The sequence below is a fragment of the Desmodus rotundus genome, chromosome 6, assembly GCF_022682495.2.
Source record: "Desmodus rotundus isolate HL8 chromosome 6, HLdesRot8A.1, whole genome shotgun sequence".
In the NCBI taxonomy this organism is placed as follows: Eukaryota; Metazoa; Chordata; class Mammalia; order Chiroptera; family Phyllostomidae; genus Desmodus; species Desmodus rotundus.
Genome location: NC_071392.1, coordinates 48,093,308 through 48,108,790, shown reverse-complemented (window position 1 = coordinate 48,108,790; position 15,483 = coordinate 48,093,308). Strand labels below are relative to the sequence as shown.

Below are 15,483 nucleotides of genomic sequence, written 5' to 3'. Positions count from 1 at the left end.
GGCCAGGCCGGCCCCACAGCCTCCAGCTTCCCTGGGTGGGCGTCTCCTAGAAGGAGCGCGTGCCGCACGTCGTCCTCGCCTGCCTCGCCCCCTGCGCGCTGCGCATGCGCGGCCGCGCCCCGCCCCTCGCGTCCCCGATGGGATAATGGGGCGGGGGCGGGGAGCAGAGGTGAAGAGGCTATCCGAGTACCCAGGTTGCGTGTGCGCTAGCCGCCGCCACTGCTGCCGCCACGTCAGGGCTCCGGGGCAGTCTCTCCTCAGGCCCCTCCTCCCCTCTCCGTTTCCCCTTCATCTCCCCCTCCCCCTCCGACCGAGCGGTGACTCAAGCAACGGAGCGCGGTGAAGCCCATTTTTTTCTCCTTTCCCGCAGGGGCGCCGGACAGCCTGGGGCTCGCGGCCCCCACTCCGGCCCGAGATGAATGCTGCAGCAGAAGCCGAATTCAACATCCTCCTAGCCACAGACTCCTACAAGGTAGAGGCCAGGGGCAGGTGAAGGTGGAGGAGAGGGCACATTGGGGGCGAGCGCGAGGTTGCGGGCGGAGGGCGACCGGTCGGGGTCGTGGCGCTGGACAGCCCCAAGGGAAGGCGCGGACAGCGTTGCGGGGCAGGTGAAGCTGGCGCTGCAGTAGGGAGGAGGTGGATGGAGAGATGGATGGCAGGAGGCGGGGCCTGGCGGTCGTTGGAGGGGCGCGGCGAGGGGCTGAGGCGGGCCCAGCCGGAGCCGCCTGCCTGCGGGTTCGCGCGCCGCCTGGGGCTCCGGACTCCGGGCTCCGGCCGGGCCCGGGGTTGGGCAGTATTGGGTGTTACGGGTCGAGCGCACGCCTTACCCAGGAGCGCGGCGTTCTGGCCCTGGGCCGGGCTGGATTGGCCTGGGCAAGGGTTCGCGGGAGGAGCGGGTCAGTGAATTAAGTAACAGCCCCTGGGGTTCGGCTGTGGAGAGAGGGAGCGTGGTTTAAGAAGTGGGGTTTCCCCCCGCGGAGCTGAGTCGGCTGCTCTCAGCCCTTGCTAGGCAGATAATGTCTCTTCGAGAAGGTGTGGGCGAATTCCTAGTAGGGGTACCGGACCAGTCAGCCACATTCCTTTGCCGGTGGCCTGGGTACGGAGGACGCTATCTGTCCCCGGTAGCCGTACTGGATTTTCTTGCCCCGCTCCACTGGGCTCCGTTTCAAACTCCTTTGCTCCTGCTGATCACTCACGGACCTTAACCCCTTGTTGCAATCAAAGGCCCATGTGCCTTAAGGCCACTACAGGACTTCTATGAAAAGGAAAGTGAAACACGAGGAGTTAAATGAACTTGTAGTTTTAAACCTGGAGAACTTTTATGCGTATTGGAGTGTTGCATGTATAGCTGCCCCATTAATTTTATTTGAAACACACTAGAAAGGAAAGAATGATTAGAAAAAATCTGGCAAATGTTCATTCCCCTAGTCTCCAAATTATATGGCATGTGAATTATATGACTATATTTTGCTAAGCTTTGTTAGCCAAGACACTAAAAAGTGTCTTGAAATGCCAGATCAAAAACTTCACTTTGCAAATGTATTTTAGTTTTTATTTGAGCAACATGATGGTTTGAAATACAGTAGTAAAGCATAATGCGGTCATGTTTTTGGTGTGACTTTTTTTTCTTTTGTTTTATTAAACATTAAAAGTATTTTGGAGAATCCCATTTTACTTAAGTTCTGTTTTGTCCATTTCTCCTCCTCAATTGGCTTAAGATTCTACTTAGAACAGTTTAGATGGTTTCTATAAAGTAGAACCAAGTTTCATTAACAAATGGTCTTTTTAATGACTTCTAAAGTGGAAATCTACACTATTACAAGATCATGGTATTATCATTTATTTGGCCCTAAAACTTTCTCATGTGTTCTCTTAGTTCAGTCATGGTGTTTGAGTATTTTTAATAGTGATTTTAAAATGGTTTCATTCATAGTTTTTTAAGTAAATTTTTTAACTAAATCTTTAAAATAATCTTCAAAAATTTTTATGTAATAACATGATTGAAATGGGAAATGTAAACGTATGTTGATTGGTCTTATAAAAACAAAAGAGTACAACTTTGTAGTTCCTCTCTAGCCATTATACATAAGGAATGTACAACTGCTTTAATATCAGTTTCCTTAATTAGAAGAGTGAGTTACCTTCAAGTTTTCTAATATCCTAACTGGGTATGCTTAACTGCACCATTAGTATTTGCATCTATTTAACAAGGTTTATTGCTGTCAGTTTTCAAGTGAGACTGGTATATTTGACTGGTACATTTATCCCCTTTCTAAAATGAAAACATCTTAGATGATTTTCATCTTATTAAGATTTGTCCTTTTTCCACAAAAGATTCCCTCAAGAGGGTTTAATCAGGTTGACATGTCTTTATACCAGTGGTTTACAGCAGTACGGGAAAAGATTGTATATTCCATACTCACATTTTAGTCTTTGAATTTTATTTTCCCTGCATTTTTAGTGGTCCTTATAGCCTGTATTCCATTTTTGCCTTTTTATCTTCTTGGGTAAAGAAGAGACAGAAATGGTCATTTTGAGATTAGAACTAATGAAACTTTTATTTGGAAATTACATAATGTTATATATACTTATTTGTACTTACAAACTATTGGCTAGGTAGAAAACTAGTGGCTTTAGATGTGTTGATGGAATAGAGCAGAATGTTGTTGATTTTTTTTCTAAAACTGAAAAAAGGGTCATTGGTTGTCTAAGGACTATAAAAATGTATTTTGCAGATAGATGAGGTAATGTCCATGCACTAGACAACGTTTGGATGTTTTGTTTTTACTTGTGTCCTCTTCAAAGAGTTCAGGACAGTTTGGACCAAAAGCGGAACATTTAAAACATATTTCATTTCTGTAATCTCATACTTTATTGTACATAATAAAGAACTAGGACAACAGATAAATATGGTTGTTTTGTTTTCATCCTAGGTTCTTGTTACAAATAAAAAAGACACTTAAATCTTAAGTTTTAATCATCTTCAATCATTTCAAAATGGCTTAGGCCCTGGCTGGCATAGCTCAGTGGATTGAGCTCAGACATGCTAACCAAAGGGTTGCTGGTTTGATTCCCAGGCAGGGCCAGGTCCCCCACCAGGGATGGGGGCACGCAAGAGGCAACCACACATTGATGTTTCTCTCACTCTCTTTCTCCCTCCTTTCCCCTCTCTCTAAAAATAAATACAATCTTCTTTTAAAAATGGCCTAGAACAAAATTATCTACTGGATTGTATTTATATTGTGCTAAGCCAGGTAGCAAAAGATACATTTGGGCTGGCCTTAGCCATTGCAGTGCTTAAAAAGCATTTCATATGGGAGACACATCTTCCCCCCTCCCGCCCCCACTTTTCTCTGGGATAGTCTTAGATCAGCTTTCTAGTAACTGTGGATCATTAAAAGATTAATTTCTCTTCCATTCTTCCTTTACCTTGCTTCTTTTATGTAGATAAATGTTCGTAACAAACTACTGCAGATAATAATTTTAACATTTCTGAACATTCTACTTATTAGCCGATTAAAATGGAAGATGTCGCCAATTGAACTGGTGTTGAAAAAATATATAGTATATAAAAGTAATCCCTGAGCAACTCACAGTTTGAACCACATCACACATTAGTTGTGAACTCTGCTGTCCAGTATGGGTTGCTTCTCAAAGGTCATTTGTAAACAGGTTATCTAACCCTCAGCACATTTTCATCATTCATTTAATAAATATTGGAGAACTTACGAAAGTCCGTATAATTTATGTATGGTGATTAGACACCGAAGGCAGCTTTAAGAAAAAGAAAGGATTTTGCCTCCTTGTTAATGGCATAATAACAAATCTTAAAAGTTTGGCTTTTTGGAGGAAAAGATTTAGGGTTAATGAGAGACATCTTAGAGCCAAGTTAGTCCTGTCTGGACTGCAGCATCCAGTACTTTCTCTTAGCTGTTCCTATTTGTCATGTTGCTTCCCTTTCACTGCTTCTGAATGGACACTGAAGTATTATCACAGTGGCTCTCATGGCAGCCTGAACCTTGTGAGAAGCAGGGTACTGCTCTACTTTGTATGTCAGAGAGTTCCTGGGTATTCTTATGATGCAGTTTTTTTAATCCTTACCCGAGGATGTATTTTTTGATTTTGAGAGAAAGGAAGGAAGGAGGAGGAGAGAGAGAGAAACATTGATCTGTTGGTTGCCTCCTGTATGTGCTCCAGCTAGGCATTGAATCTGCAACCTAGTATGTGCCCTGCCTGGGGATCAAACCCACAACTTTTTGGTGCACGGGACGATGCTCCAACCAACTGAGTCACCAGCCAGGGCTTATGATGCACTTTTTCCAGTAAGTTTTTATTACAGGAAAAATTGAGGCAACAGAAATAAATCCTATATATAAATCATGAATGTACTTCATAGGAAAATTAATTTAGGTCATTAATAATTGTATAATATCTTGCAAAACAAAAATATCAGAAATTGGTGTCCTCTTTGTTGGTTGATCAAATCTCTCTTTAAAGTGGGGAGGAGGGTACAAGTTGCCAGGAACTCTCTGTCAGGAGGTTTAAGGAAAGCGGTAGTATAATGGTTATAGCTGGTTACAATTTCTCTCCTTCCCCAAAATAATGTAATCCAAAAAATATCCATAAGCCGTATTTTTTAAGTTCTTGCTTCAGAAGCCAAATAGCAATGGATTATTTTCTGAGGAAATAGATTTCTAGGGCTCAGAAACCATGTTATATTGAAAAGAATAAAGAATTCAGTTGTGTTTTTTGCTATTTCTTGCACATTAGCTTTGAAGAGGTAGAAATTCTTAGCCAGAGTAAGGCTGAATGGATCCTCTTCTGAGTGCCCTTAGATATAACTTACCCTGTGACCTTGGGTATGTACCCCACGTGCTCTTTTATGCACATGGTATTGTTAGAATGTTGACTGTGATTATTTATTAGAGGTTAAAAATCGTAACTGGGAAAGGAGGTTAGTAGTTGCCTCATTGTGGCAGGAAAGATAAATCAACCTTGTAGGAAATCTAGAGAAGATCAGGAGGAAGTTAGACTTTGCTCTCACAGAAATGTTTTATGCAACTTAAATATTTTTCATACTTTAAATGTCGTGCTTTGGATTACAATTTTTAGAAGCTTATCTTTTCATAAAGTAAATCAATCACATGACTGCAATTAAGTTTAATTCTGAGAACTACATTTTCCTGTGTGCCTGTGTTCTTTTATCACATGTATATTTATGTACTGGCAGCACTCTATTAGCTGCAGGAAGGCTGTACCAGTTTAGGAAACATTTTTAGGAAAAAGGTTTGCTGAGGATATTCTGAGAAATCTGTTATTTTTTTTTCATCTGTAAATAATTTTAAATTTATTGTAGAGCCATTTTCTCTGGTTATACAGGTCAAAACAGTGCTTAAAAAATATGATTTGAGCTCCCTTTTTGTAGTTCACTTTAATTTTGAATTTTATGAAAATTTGTTAGTATTCCTTAACATTTAAAACCGATCTCTCAATTTCCTACCCATTCCTTCCAGAGCCTTCTCCATCTCAGTGACACCATTATTTACCCAGTTGCTCAAGCCAAAAATCTAGGAGACATCCTTAATTCTTCCTCCCGCCCACCACCTGCCTTATCTTCCCTATCTGATCTATCAGCCTAATTCTCCCTTATCTCCAAGATATTGAGCCAGTTCTCTCACCTCATCTAGTCTTTGGCAGTAACCTCTTATCTGACGCTGCTGCTTCCACTTGGTCACACTGTGATCCATTCTCCACCTCACTACAAGGCTAATCCATGTAATTTGTGACACACTCCATCTTAAAACATACTAATGGCTTCCCCATTGCACTTGATACAGATTCAACCTACTTATTGTAGCCTGCAAGCCTTACCTGATGTTGTCTCTGTAGCTCTCTGACTTGTACTCTGTACCTCCTCCTCCCCATTCTCTAAGCACCAACCACTCTGACCTTCATTCTTTTCTGTCCTTTGGGTCAAGTTATTTCTTTCCTCCTTGTCATTTAAGTCTTGCTCACATGTCACCATCTCAGAAGCCTTTCTGTCCTATTTAAAGTAGTCTCCCAGGTCCCTCTAGCCTATCATTTTCTTTTAATTTTTCATAGTATCCATGTAGCTATGAAATTATTTTGTTCATTTATTTATTGTTTTTTGACTTTCCAGTCTTCATTAGGCTATGGGAATAGAAACCACTTTAGTCTATGCATTTCCCTGTCATTAGCATCTAAAACAGTTCCTGATACATAGTAAGTACAGCATATAAAGGGTGGGGCAAAACTAGGTTTACAGTTGTGAGTACGTGAAAGTTTATTCTTGTGTTACATGTTAATTATTGTGTTATTTTCCATGTGAACAGACAACTGTAAACCCCATCCTGTATATTTGTGGATGAATGAACGATTTATAAAATAAGAATCTATTGATTTCAATTTCTGTTATGTCATCTCAGTTTTTGATGAAGATTCTGCGGGGTTCAGAGTGACCAGTTTAGCAGACAGTGAAATGAAGAAGACAAAAAAACCTAGCAAACCTAGAATTACTATAAATCATCTACTGGCTGTATTTTTAGAATAATATTTACTAAGATGCTCTATATAAAATGTTTTCCCATAAAAAATGTTAGATGCCAGTATAAATAGATGTGAACATACTCTTACTCTTTTATAAAACTATTGGGTGTTGGTAGGTGGTTAGTAGTAAATTATGTTTCATGGTTAATTGTCCGAAAGTTTAGCTAGATGACTTAGAGCAGGGGTGTCAAACTCATTTTCACCGGGGGCCACATCAGCCTTGTGGTTGCCTTCAAAGGGCAGAATGTAACTTTAGGACTGTATAAATGTAACTATTCCTTAACTAGGGGCAAGGAGCTTGGTGCTGCCACTGGGTATAAACTAGGTGCCAGGCCAGAAAAAAAACAAGGTGGAGGGCCGGATTCAGCCCATGGGCCTTGTGTTTGCCACCTGCGACTTAGATTCTTTAGCTAAATTCTAAAACTATTCTCTCTAATTTTTCCAAAGAAGATTTTAGAAGTCATACTTCATTTCTAATTTAGCAGCCTAGACAATTTTTTCCAGAGAAAGCATTCTGAATATTTATGTACAGGTTTTAAGTACCATAATTAAAGAACACAGCTAAAGTGAAGCATTAAAATTTTTAATTGTTGTCCAGAACTGGAACTGTATTTGTAAGATCGAAAATTTTTACTATATTGTTATACCAGGATGGAGTTTCATGGTTTAGGGACATTTCCATTTAGATTTTGACTGCTTGGTCTACTCAGAAGATGAAAATAATACATTTGCATTTGATCTGGTATAGAAAAAGTAATTTATAAAGATGCACCATTAAGTGTCTGAACAATAAAGGTCAAACTAACTATTGACAGTAACAAGAGTGAATCTTTTACAAACTTGTGTGATGTGATCCAGACTCTTACTCAAATTTTACTTCATCATAATTGGCTTTTATCTTTTATCTCACTGCTTATTCCCATTAGAGTAGTTGGAGTTATTTAGATTGTAAACTGGACATTTTCATTTTTGCATACATCTTGGGTATGTTTTTAGGTACTGGTATCTTTTTCAATCAGTTTCTCAGGTAGTTGAAATAGTAATCATTTGTTACTAGGGTATCATATATGATATATATACGTATGTGTGTGTGTTTTTACATTTTAGTGAATTGCCTAATAGATTTAATTGCTCTAGATTTACAGTGGTATCAGTCCCTGGGTTCTAACCTGAAAGAAACTGGCAGATACTTCTAGGTTTTGATGAGGCCTCCCTGTGCCTTGTAGTACATAGGTATCTGTCTGTTGGACCTGAGCAAAACAGAAAGTTCTAACTCTATTGCCTGACTCAGGCAATCAGACCACATATTAATATATTCACCTCCAAGATTGCCTAATAAGCAACTTGAGGGTGCTGTTTTTATAGAGTTGTACATTGCTTCTATCAGAGAGGAAACATTTTAAATATTTGTGATTTTTTTTTTTTTTGCTCTCTATACCAAATACCTGTTTTAGAATTTTTGTGCCAAGCTGTAAAGGTTCTTTAGATTAAAATTAAGTTTTACTTTTTGTGCTAAGCTGCAAAGAGTCTTTACGTTAAAATTAAGTTGTGCATCCAAAGAAGGAAAATGTTGTTTTTCCTAAACTTGCAATCAGAGTTAAACAGGAAAAATGGCTAATGTTCACAGTTGTTGTCCAGGAAACTTGGTCTGCCAAGACTTATTCCACCATTACCCTGATTCACCACCCAATTAAGGCAATTAAGGCATTATGCCTATTCTTTCAACTGAACAAATAAATACACATTATTCTTCCAGTTATTTTTTATTGGTAAAATGTTTTAACCACATTAAAATATGATAAAATTATAATCACTCACTTTATTTTTCTTAAAACAAAAACAGGTAAATTTTCAACAGTGACTCTTAACCAAATCCATGGAAAAAAAATTTGTGATGATGTATAGCTCTTCATATTTTTAAACCTGTAAGGACTTGACATTGCATTGTATAGACATTTATTTCCAGACTCCGAAGTAATTTCAGCAAAAGATAAGATTACAAAGACATTTTTTTTTGCTGCTGTTTCTTCTTTTGCTTTTATTTAGGTTTTCAGTGTTGCTATGAAGACGAAAAGAGATAATTTTCACTACCTATTATACAGATAAACAAGTAGAGTCCTGGAAAGTCACTGACTATTGACTTCTCAAACTTAACTACATTGAGGTAGTAACAGTACCAAATCCTGCTTTTAGTTCAGCTGTGTCCCCACCCTCCCCACCCCCAGCAGCTGCATCTCTCTTCCCTTGAATGAAGACTGTTCCCCAAGATCAAATAAGATACCTGTAATTATACTTTTGTTCCAGATGTGCAGCTTAGAGGCTTTGTACTTCTTTAAGTTCAGTCTGCTTCTGTATAAAATTTAATGGTATCCTATGGTTTTGAATTTAAGACACTAAACTATTAAATGTATCTTAATAAGTATGTTTCTTATTTTTTATAGCCAGGAAAAGAAGTTGATCAATTGCAAATAAGTATAGTTTCTCTGGTTTTAAATAATTTCAAGCCCTTGCTATTGTAATTTATGGTCTGTTCTTGTGTTTTTTAATTTAAGTATTTCTCTTTCATATAGGTTACTCATTATAAACAGTACCCACCCAACACAAGCAAAGTTTATTCCTACTTTGAATGTCGTGAAAAGAAGACAGAAAACTCCAAAATAAGGAAGGTTAAATACGAGGAAACAGTATTTTATGGGTTGCAGTACATTCTTAATAAGTACTTAAAAGGTATTATTTGTCCTAGTACATTTAAAACATTTTTTATATAACTCTTCATAATTTTCTCTTATGTTGTTTTATTCTATTATCTGAAGTAACTTTTTGAATAGTCTAATTTTGATATGTATTTAATTAATTTAACTACTCTATAGGAGTTCTTCTGGAGTTTTATTTTTTTAATTTTATTTTGAATACATTGAATCTTATAATTTTGTATGGGTGCTTAGTGTTCTCAATATGAGAAAAATTTTCTGAAACTAAGTTTGGGAATAAGTTTAGAAAAGTCACTAATTTTCCAGGGCTAATCTGGTTTGTTAGTAGACTTTAGTCATTGATTCAAAATAAAGGATTTGTTATTGATGCGGGAACTCATTTTGAATTATGGTAGCAATTGTAATTGAAATATTTTTATGCTAGTCAGTTTTACCTTAAAGGCCTATTTTTCAAAACTACTTCTAACTATAAATTTAGCCTCAAATGCATATTAAAGCAGAAAAATCCCCAAAATAATTTCTTTGCCTTTTTACAAAAATTGAAAGTCCATTTCTAGTCTCTTTCATAGTGTTATTTGTAGGAGACGAAACAGTTCCCAAGGGTTTTATATATTTTGGAAAATTTCATCTCCAACCTTTCCATATAAAAATAATCTTAGAATTAAATGCAGATTACGTTGAATTTTATGTAATAACCTTTTTCCATAATCTTGGTGACTTTAAGATTAGACAGTTCAGATGTGTTTGTTACACTACTAGAAACCTACTTCATATCAAAAGAACTTTGTGAGCAAGACAGCCCAAGGTATTTTAAATGAGTTTACCAATGATCTTATATTGAGAAAATTACCAAAGACTGATGTCACACTTGAGTTCTGCAACTCAAAAACCTCATATTATTAATTATAGCTAAAGCATATTGATTGCCTGTTATAGGCAATTATTCTAAATGGTTCATATGTTGTAACTCATTTAGTCCTCACAACCACTCATAAGTAGGTACTCTCTTATTTTATCCTCATTTTACAGGTAAAGAAAATTAACTAAAATTATATTTGAGGGGCAAAAATGTAATAATTGTGAAAATTGTTGGATTATCAGTCCTGAAGATATCTTTTATGAATAAAGTGAGAAATTTCACATGGAAAATCATCTGTATCAAAGGCTTTCTCTCTCATATTTGAAGGGTATAGAAATTAGTAGAGATAGAAAAGATACCTTCTTAGAAATTAATTTATTGTGACTTTTAAAAAATATTATTCATGTTATAATTTCTTGTGAACATTTACTGTTCAAATAAGAAATTAACATCCTTAGACTGAGTTATTAAAAGTCCAAAATCATTTTCTGGCTTTGCTGTTGACTGTGGGTGAGTTATTTAACCTCTCAGATCTTGTTTTTTATCCATAGAATGGGTGAGATATCTAGAGATATTAATCCTGTGACGACTCAGCAGTTCACAGAATGCCTTTCAAAATGTAAACAGAAGATGTTTATGCTTTTAGGTAAAGTAGTGACCAAAGAGAAGATCCAGGAAGCCAAAGAGGTGTACAAAGAGCATTTTCAAGATGATGTCTTCAATGAAAAGGGATGGAACTACATTCTTGAGGTAAAAACTAGTTTCTTGTTTTGGTCTACTATTTTGGTTTTGCTTTAACTTCAAAATTTCTTGCAAAGGAATTTGAATAGAAGGTTAAGACTATAATTGCAACTCTTCCATCTATGATCCTAAGTATGATGGCTCTTTTAGACATTCTTGTGAAAGGGGTAACTTTTAACTATTTTTTCTGGTGGCAAATTATTAGTGTCTAGAATCTAATTAGCAGGTCAAATTTGTTATAACATAAATGAATTATAATTTAATTAACTAGCATTTTTTTAAGAGAGGTGATTTAACCCTTTCTTTGAAAATACACTATAATTAAGAAAGGGCATGGTTATTGGCAATTTCAGAATTTAAGTGTTTTCTTAACTATAGGGTTATCTAAGAAAATAGATGATATGAGTCTATCAATACACAGTAATTCTAGGAGATTTCCCTTACTGAATAGTTAGAATGATTTGGTACAGATCCATGAGGTTGATTTTTATTCTTTGTTGTACTGTAATGTTCACATCTAGCGTGTTTGGAACCATTGCTTAAATACTGGGTATCCAAACACATCGGAATTAAGTTACAAGAGTTGAGTGTCCTCTGGTGGTTTTCTTTATTACAAAAATAGATTGGGAGTGAGATCTATTGGCATCTTGTCATCTTAACTATTTGTTAATTAATTTACACTTTAAAAACAAATATCTTTTTGATTATAGACTAATAAACATAAAGTAATTAAAAATTCTTTAACTTTTATGCCTATCTGGGAATAATGAGTTTTACCTTTTTGTACTTGTGGGTCTTTGAAGAAGTCTGGTAAGCATTCTGAAACTGTAGTTTCCCCATAACTGAAGTAAAATCTGTTGGGTAACTCCTGCACTTAGTCCATTTGGATTTTTGTGAGGATAATAGTAGTAGATAAGTTAGCTGCTATGCTTATTGATATAATTTCCAGTGGCCAGGTGATCTTTTGATTTTATGTTCAGAGAATCTTTGTGATTCACAGGTCTCTATAGATAATCTTGTCTAACCCCATTTTACAAGTAGAGTCTGAGACCTAGAAATGTTCAATGACTTGCCAAAGGTCTTCTACCTACTTTTGAGTTGAAGCCAGGACTTCTAAGGCAGTATTCTTTCTGCTATCTCATAAGACCAGTGCTTATTATTAAACAGATTTTGGTATCTAGTTGCCTTGTCCCAAATCACATAAATTAACTATTAAGAATTCTGAAACAACTTGCCTTCCTAGCCAAAAGTTAGCCACAACTTTAGCTTTAAAAGTAGGGAGCATAATTAAATATCTAGTAACATACCATGTAGCAAATGTATTCTCGGCCTAATTTTGGAGAGAATTAATTGTATTTTTGATGTTGGTTGCCAGAGCTCTAGGAAGTATACTGTCAAAATAGTTTCAAGTCTACACCAAGAGTAAAAAGAAAACCTATTTAAGATTCTTCTACTGGCAGGGATATCTTCTCTCTCTTTCCCTTTCTCCCTCTCTCCCTCCCTCCCTACCTCTCTCTCTCTCTTACTCACTCACTCTTGTTTGTTTCTTTGTTTTATCTTTCCATCTTTAGCCTTTCTTTTATGAAAATGGCCTAAGAAGAAACATACTGTTTTTGGAATATGTTGAAATAAACTCTTCTCCTTTCTTTTGAAAGAGTTAGGGAAGAACAACCTTTTATAATGTTTGAAATTATTTGTATCTTCTAATGATAAATGTTCATAGCAAAAGCATTTTGACAACATGAAATTTAAAAGTTGATGTCACTGCCTAAGCTGTTTTAGCTCATTTTATTTCAAGAGGATGAGGATATTCGGACTGTACTACTAACATTATAATAACATGCACAATTGTCATTTCTATCACAATAAGTTTAGCTTCTGTAAAATATAAAGAGTCTTATAAAAACAGGTAACTGAACATCATCTGTTGAATGAAGTAAATTCATTATTGTCTTTTACCAGAAATATGATGGGCATCTTCCAATAGAAGTAAAAGCTGTTCCTGAGGGTTCTGTCATTCCCAGGGGAAATGTTCTCTTCACAGTGGAAAACACAGATCCAGAGTGTTATTGGCTTACAAATTGGATTGAGGTGAATTGTTTTGTTTTTATTTTTTATTTAACATTAATTGAAGTTGTGAAAACCATTCAACTGGGATTCTAGTCTTAAAAATGCTACTAATAAAGCGATATTATCTTCCACAATTTAATAAACCTTTCCAATCCTCAATTTCCTCATCTATAAAATGACAGTTGGACGAAAAAATCTTAAGGTTACTTCCAGTGAAATCCAATGTTTTGAGATTTTATCTAAATCAAAGTATTAAGAATTATTACTGTTAAAACTCAGTTGGCTTCCATCTTATTTGTTGCACTCTTAAATGTATATTATCATGGAGAAAAATTAGAAAAACAGCACAGGTACATTTTTAGTAACCTGAGACATTTTTTGGATATTCTGTTCCAGTTTAGATTAAAGGAATTCTGTTCAAATTTTTAATAATTGCTAATCAGTTAGGACCCAGGCTCTGCTTCCTGATATTTCTCACCTAAATACATTTAAGATTGACTGGTTAATTTGTTTAATTTCTAACGGTAAAAGGAGGTTATATTATATGAGTTTATATTATAACACTTTTTGTTTGTTTTTCCTTGCATCTATACCTAGGCAATCATTTTTCTCAGGCTTATAGTTTTGATATTAAATATCTACTTAGTTCCTCAACAGCTTAATTCACACTTGATCTTAGCCAAATGGCTGAGAAGCGATACCAGCTTAACTTATATTTTCACTGTAAAAGAAAATATTCTGGAAGGTGACTGTAGAAATACCACATTTCTCTTTGAGAGGTATTTACTTTGTGCATAGAACTGACTCTTACTAGTTTATTGTTTACACTAATTTGTTGTTATATTGTAAAACAATACATTTGAGGTTTATTTATAAAACTGGAAAAGATTGAGAAAAAGTAAGAGGTCCAAAAACATGTTTGAAATTCAGTTTTTGCTAAGGTGACAAGAAATTTAAAACTTTCATATCAGATTCTTAATGGGCCGTCAACTAACAATAGGCTAATGGGCTCAGAAAAAATTTACAATTAACTAAAATACAGGTTTTTGAATAGTTCACGTCACTGCTGTCTTAAAACTTTGAATTAATGATGAACTCAAAGTAAAAGAAAAAGTTTCTTATTATTTTTACATAATTGTTACAGTATTTGTGCTGGCAAATATTTGATTGTAAGGGGATAGTATTATAAAAACATTCCCTTATTGTCGTTTCTGATTGATCCATGTTTTATAAAACAGTGTTTACGTTCAATACCAGGTCTCTAAAAGACACTTCGTGCATTTTTATGTGGGGTTAAAGGCGATTCATCCTACTCTTTCTCATCCTCAACCCAAGTTTACCACCTTATAATAGGAAATCTGTTACCAAATTCAATAAACTTATTGTTTATAAACTTGAAGATTTTCTTTAGGCAATTCTTGATTTAAAATATTTTAAATAATAATACTAAATAGTGCTCCTTCCAATTCTTTCTCCCATTTTATGTTCAAAGTTATTACTACCATTCTTTGTTATTAACCATACACTGTTATTCACCATATAGTGACCTTTAAAACCCACTCATATTATTGAGTTGCTTTATCAATTTCATTATTAGTGCTAGAAGAAATATTAGTCTGCACATCAAATCTCAAAACATTTTTAAGTGAACCTAAGGGTTCTTTAGCAGGTTCTCAGACTTACAAGGGGCCAAGGATGGAGCATATTAGGCTAAACTTCCAACTAAAAAACAAAACCTTGTGCTGTTAAAAAGAAAAGATGATTTTAAAAACCATTACATTAATCAAGTGCCCTCATTTTACAGATGGGGAAATTGAGCCCTGAGTGAATGGACTGTAGTTAACAGAGTAGGTCCAGTCCCCTTTCTGCTATACCACACCATTTTTTATTCTTTAACATTCTTCATCCTGCACAGTAACATTATAATAAACACATCTTAAATGAATTTTGCAGGTTTATTTACTTTAGTCTTAGTTTTCAGCTAAAAATTTAATCTTGATTTGTGTGGGCAAATTGCTATTTTGGAAAAGTTTCCAACAAGGCCTACTTTTATTAGACCTTGAATTAACCCAAACTAACTTGCCTTTTTTTTTCCCTTGCTTACACCTACAGTGATCTTTTTTAAAGGGGACTGATTTTATTAAGAGTATAATTTAAGCTGATTTTGTTGGACTATGGAAAGGAAATGGTGATGTGAAGGATCACTGTGTCTGATAGTTATTTCCTTCCTTCCCTGGCATTTTTCGAGGGGTAAGGTCAATCTTCTACCTTTATAACTCAACTAGAGCTATTCACGTTATGTTTTATCTTTCTCATACTCCTAGATAATATCAGGCTTAAGTTAAATTAAAGTGTGAGTTCATTGAATTAAATTCAACAAGTGAACATTGATTGAGTACTAGCTATATATAAAAAAGTGCTGGACACAGAAATTAGGGCAAGATATGTCTTATTTAAGGGCCTTTGGGGGAGGAAGAATTCATTCTTAACTAACCACTAACATAAGTAAGAATGATAAATTGGTAGCAGAAAAAT

General features: G+C 35.8%; 1 protein-coding gene across 1 annotated transcript in view; it reads left to right on the top strand.

Moving 5' to 3' along the window:
- Positions 1–139: 139 nt before the first annotated feature.
- Positions 140–15,483, top strand: part of NAMPT (nicotinamide phosphoribosyltransferase) — a 35,411-nt gene continuing 20,067 nt past the window's right edge. Inside the window, exons 1-4 of the mRNA XM_024558567.4 lie at positions 140–472; positions 9,138–9,294; positions 10,784–10,887; positions 12,841–12,969. Coding sequence (XP_024414335.1) covers positions 416–472; positions 9,138–9,294; positions 10,784–10,887; positions 12,841–12,969 — 447 coding nt within the window. The 5' untranslated portion in view covers positions 140–415. The remainder of the gene's footprint in view (positions 473–9,137; positions 9,295–10,783; positions 10,888–12,840; positions 12,970–15,483) is intronic.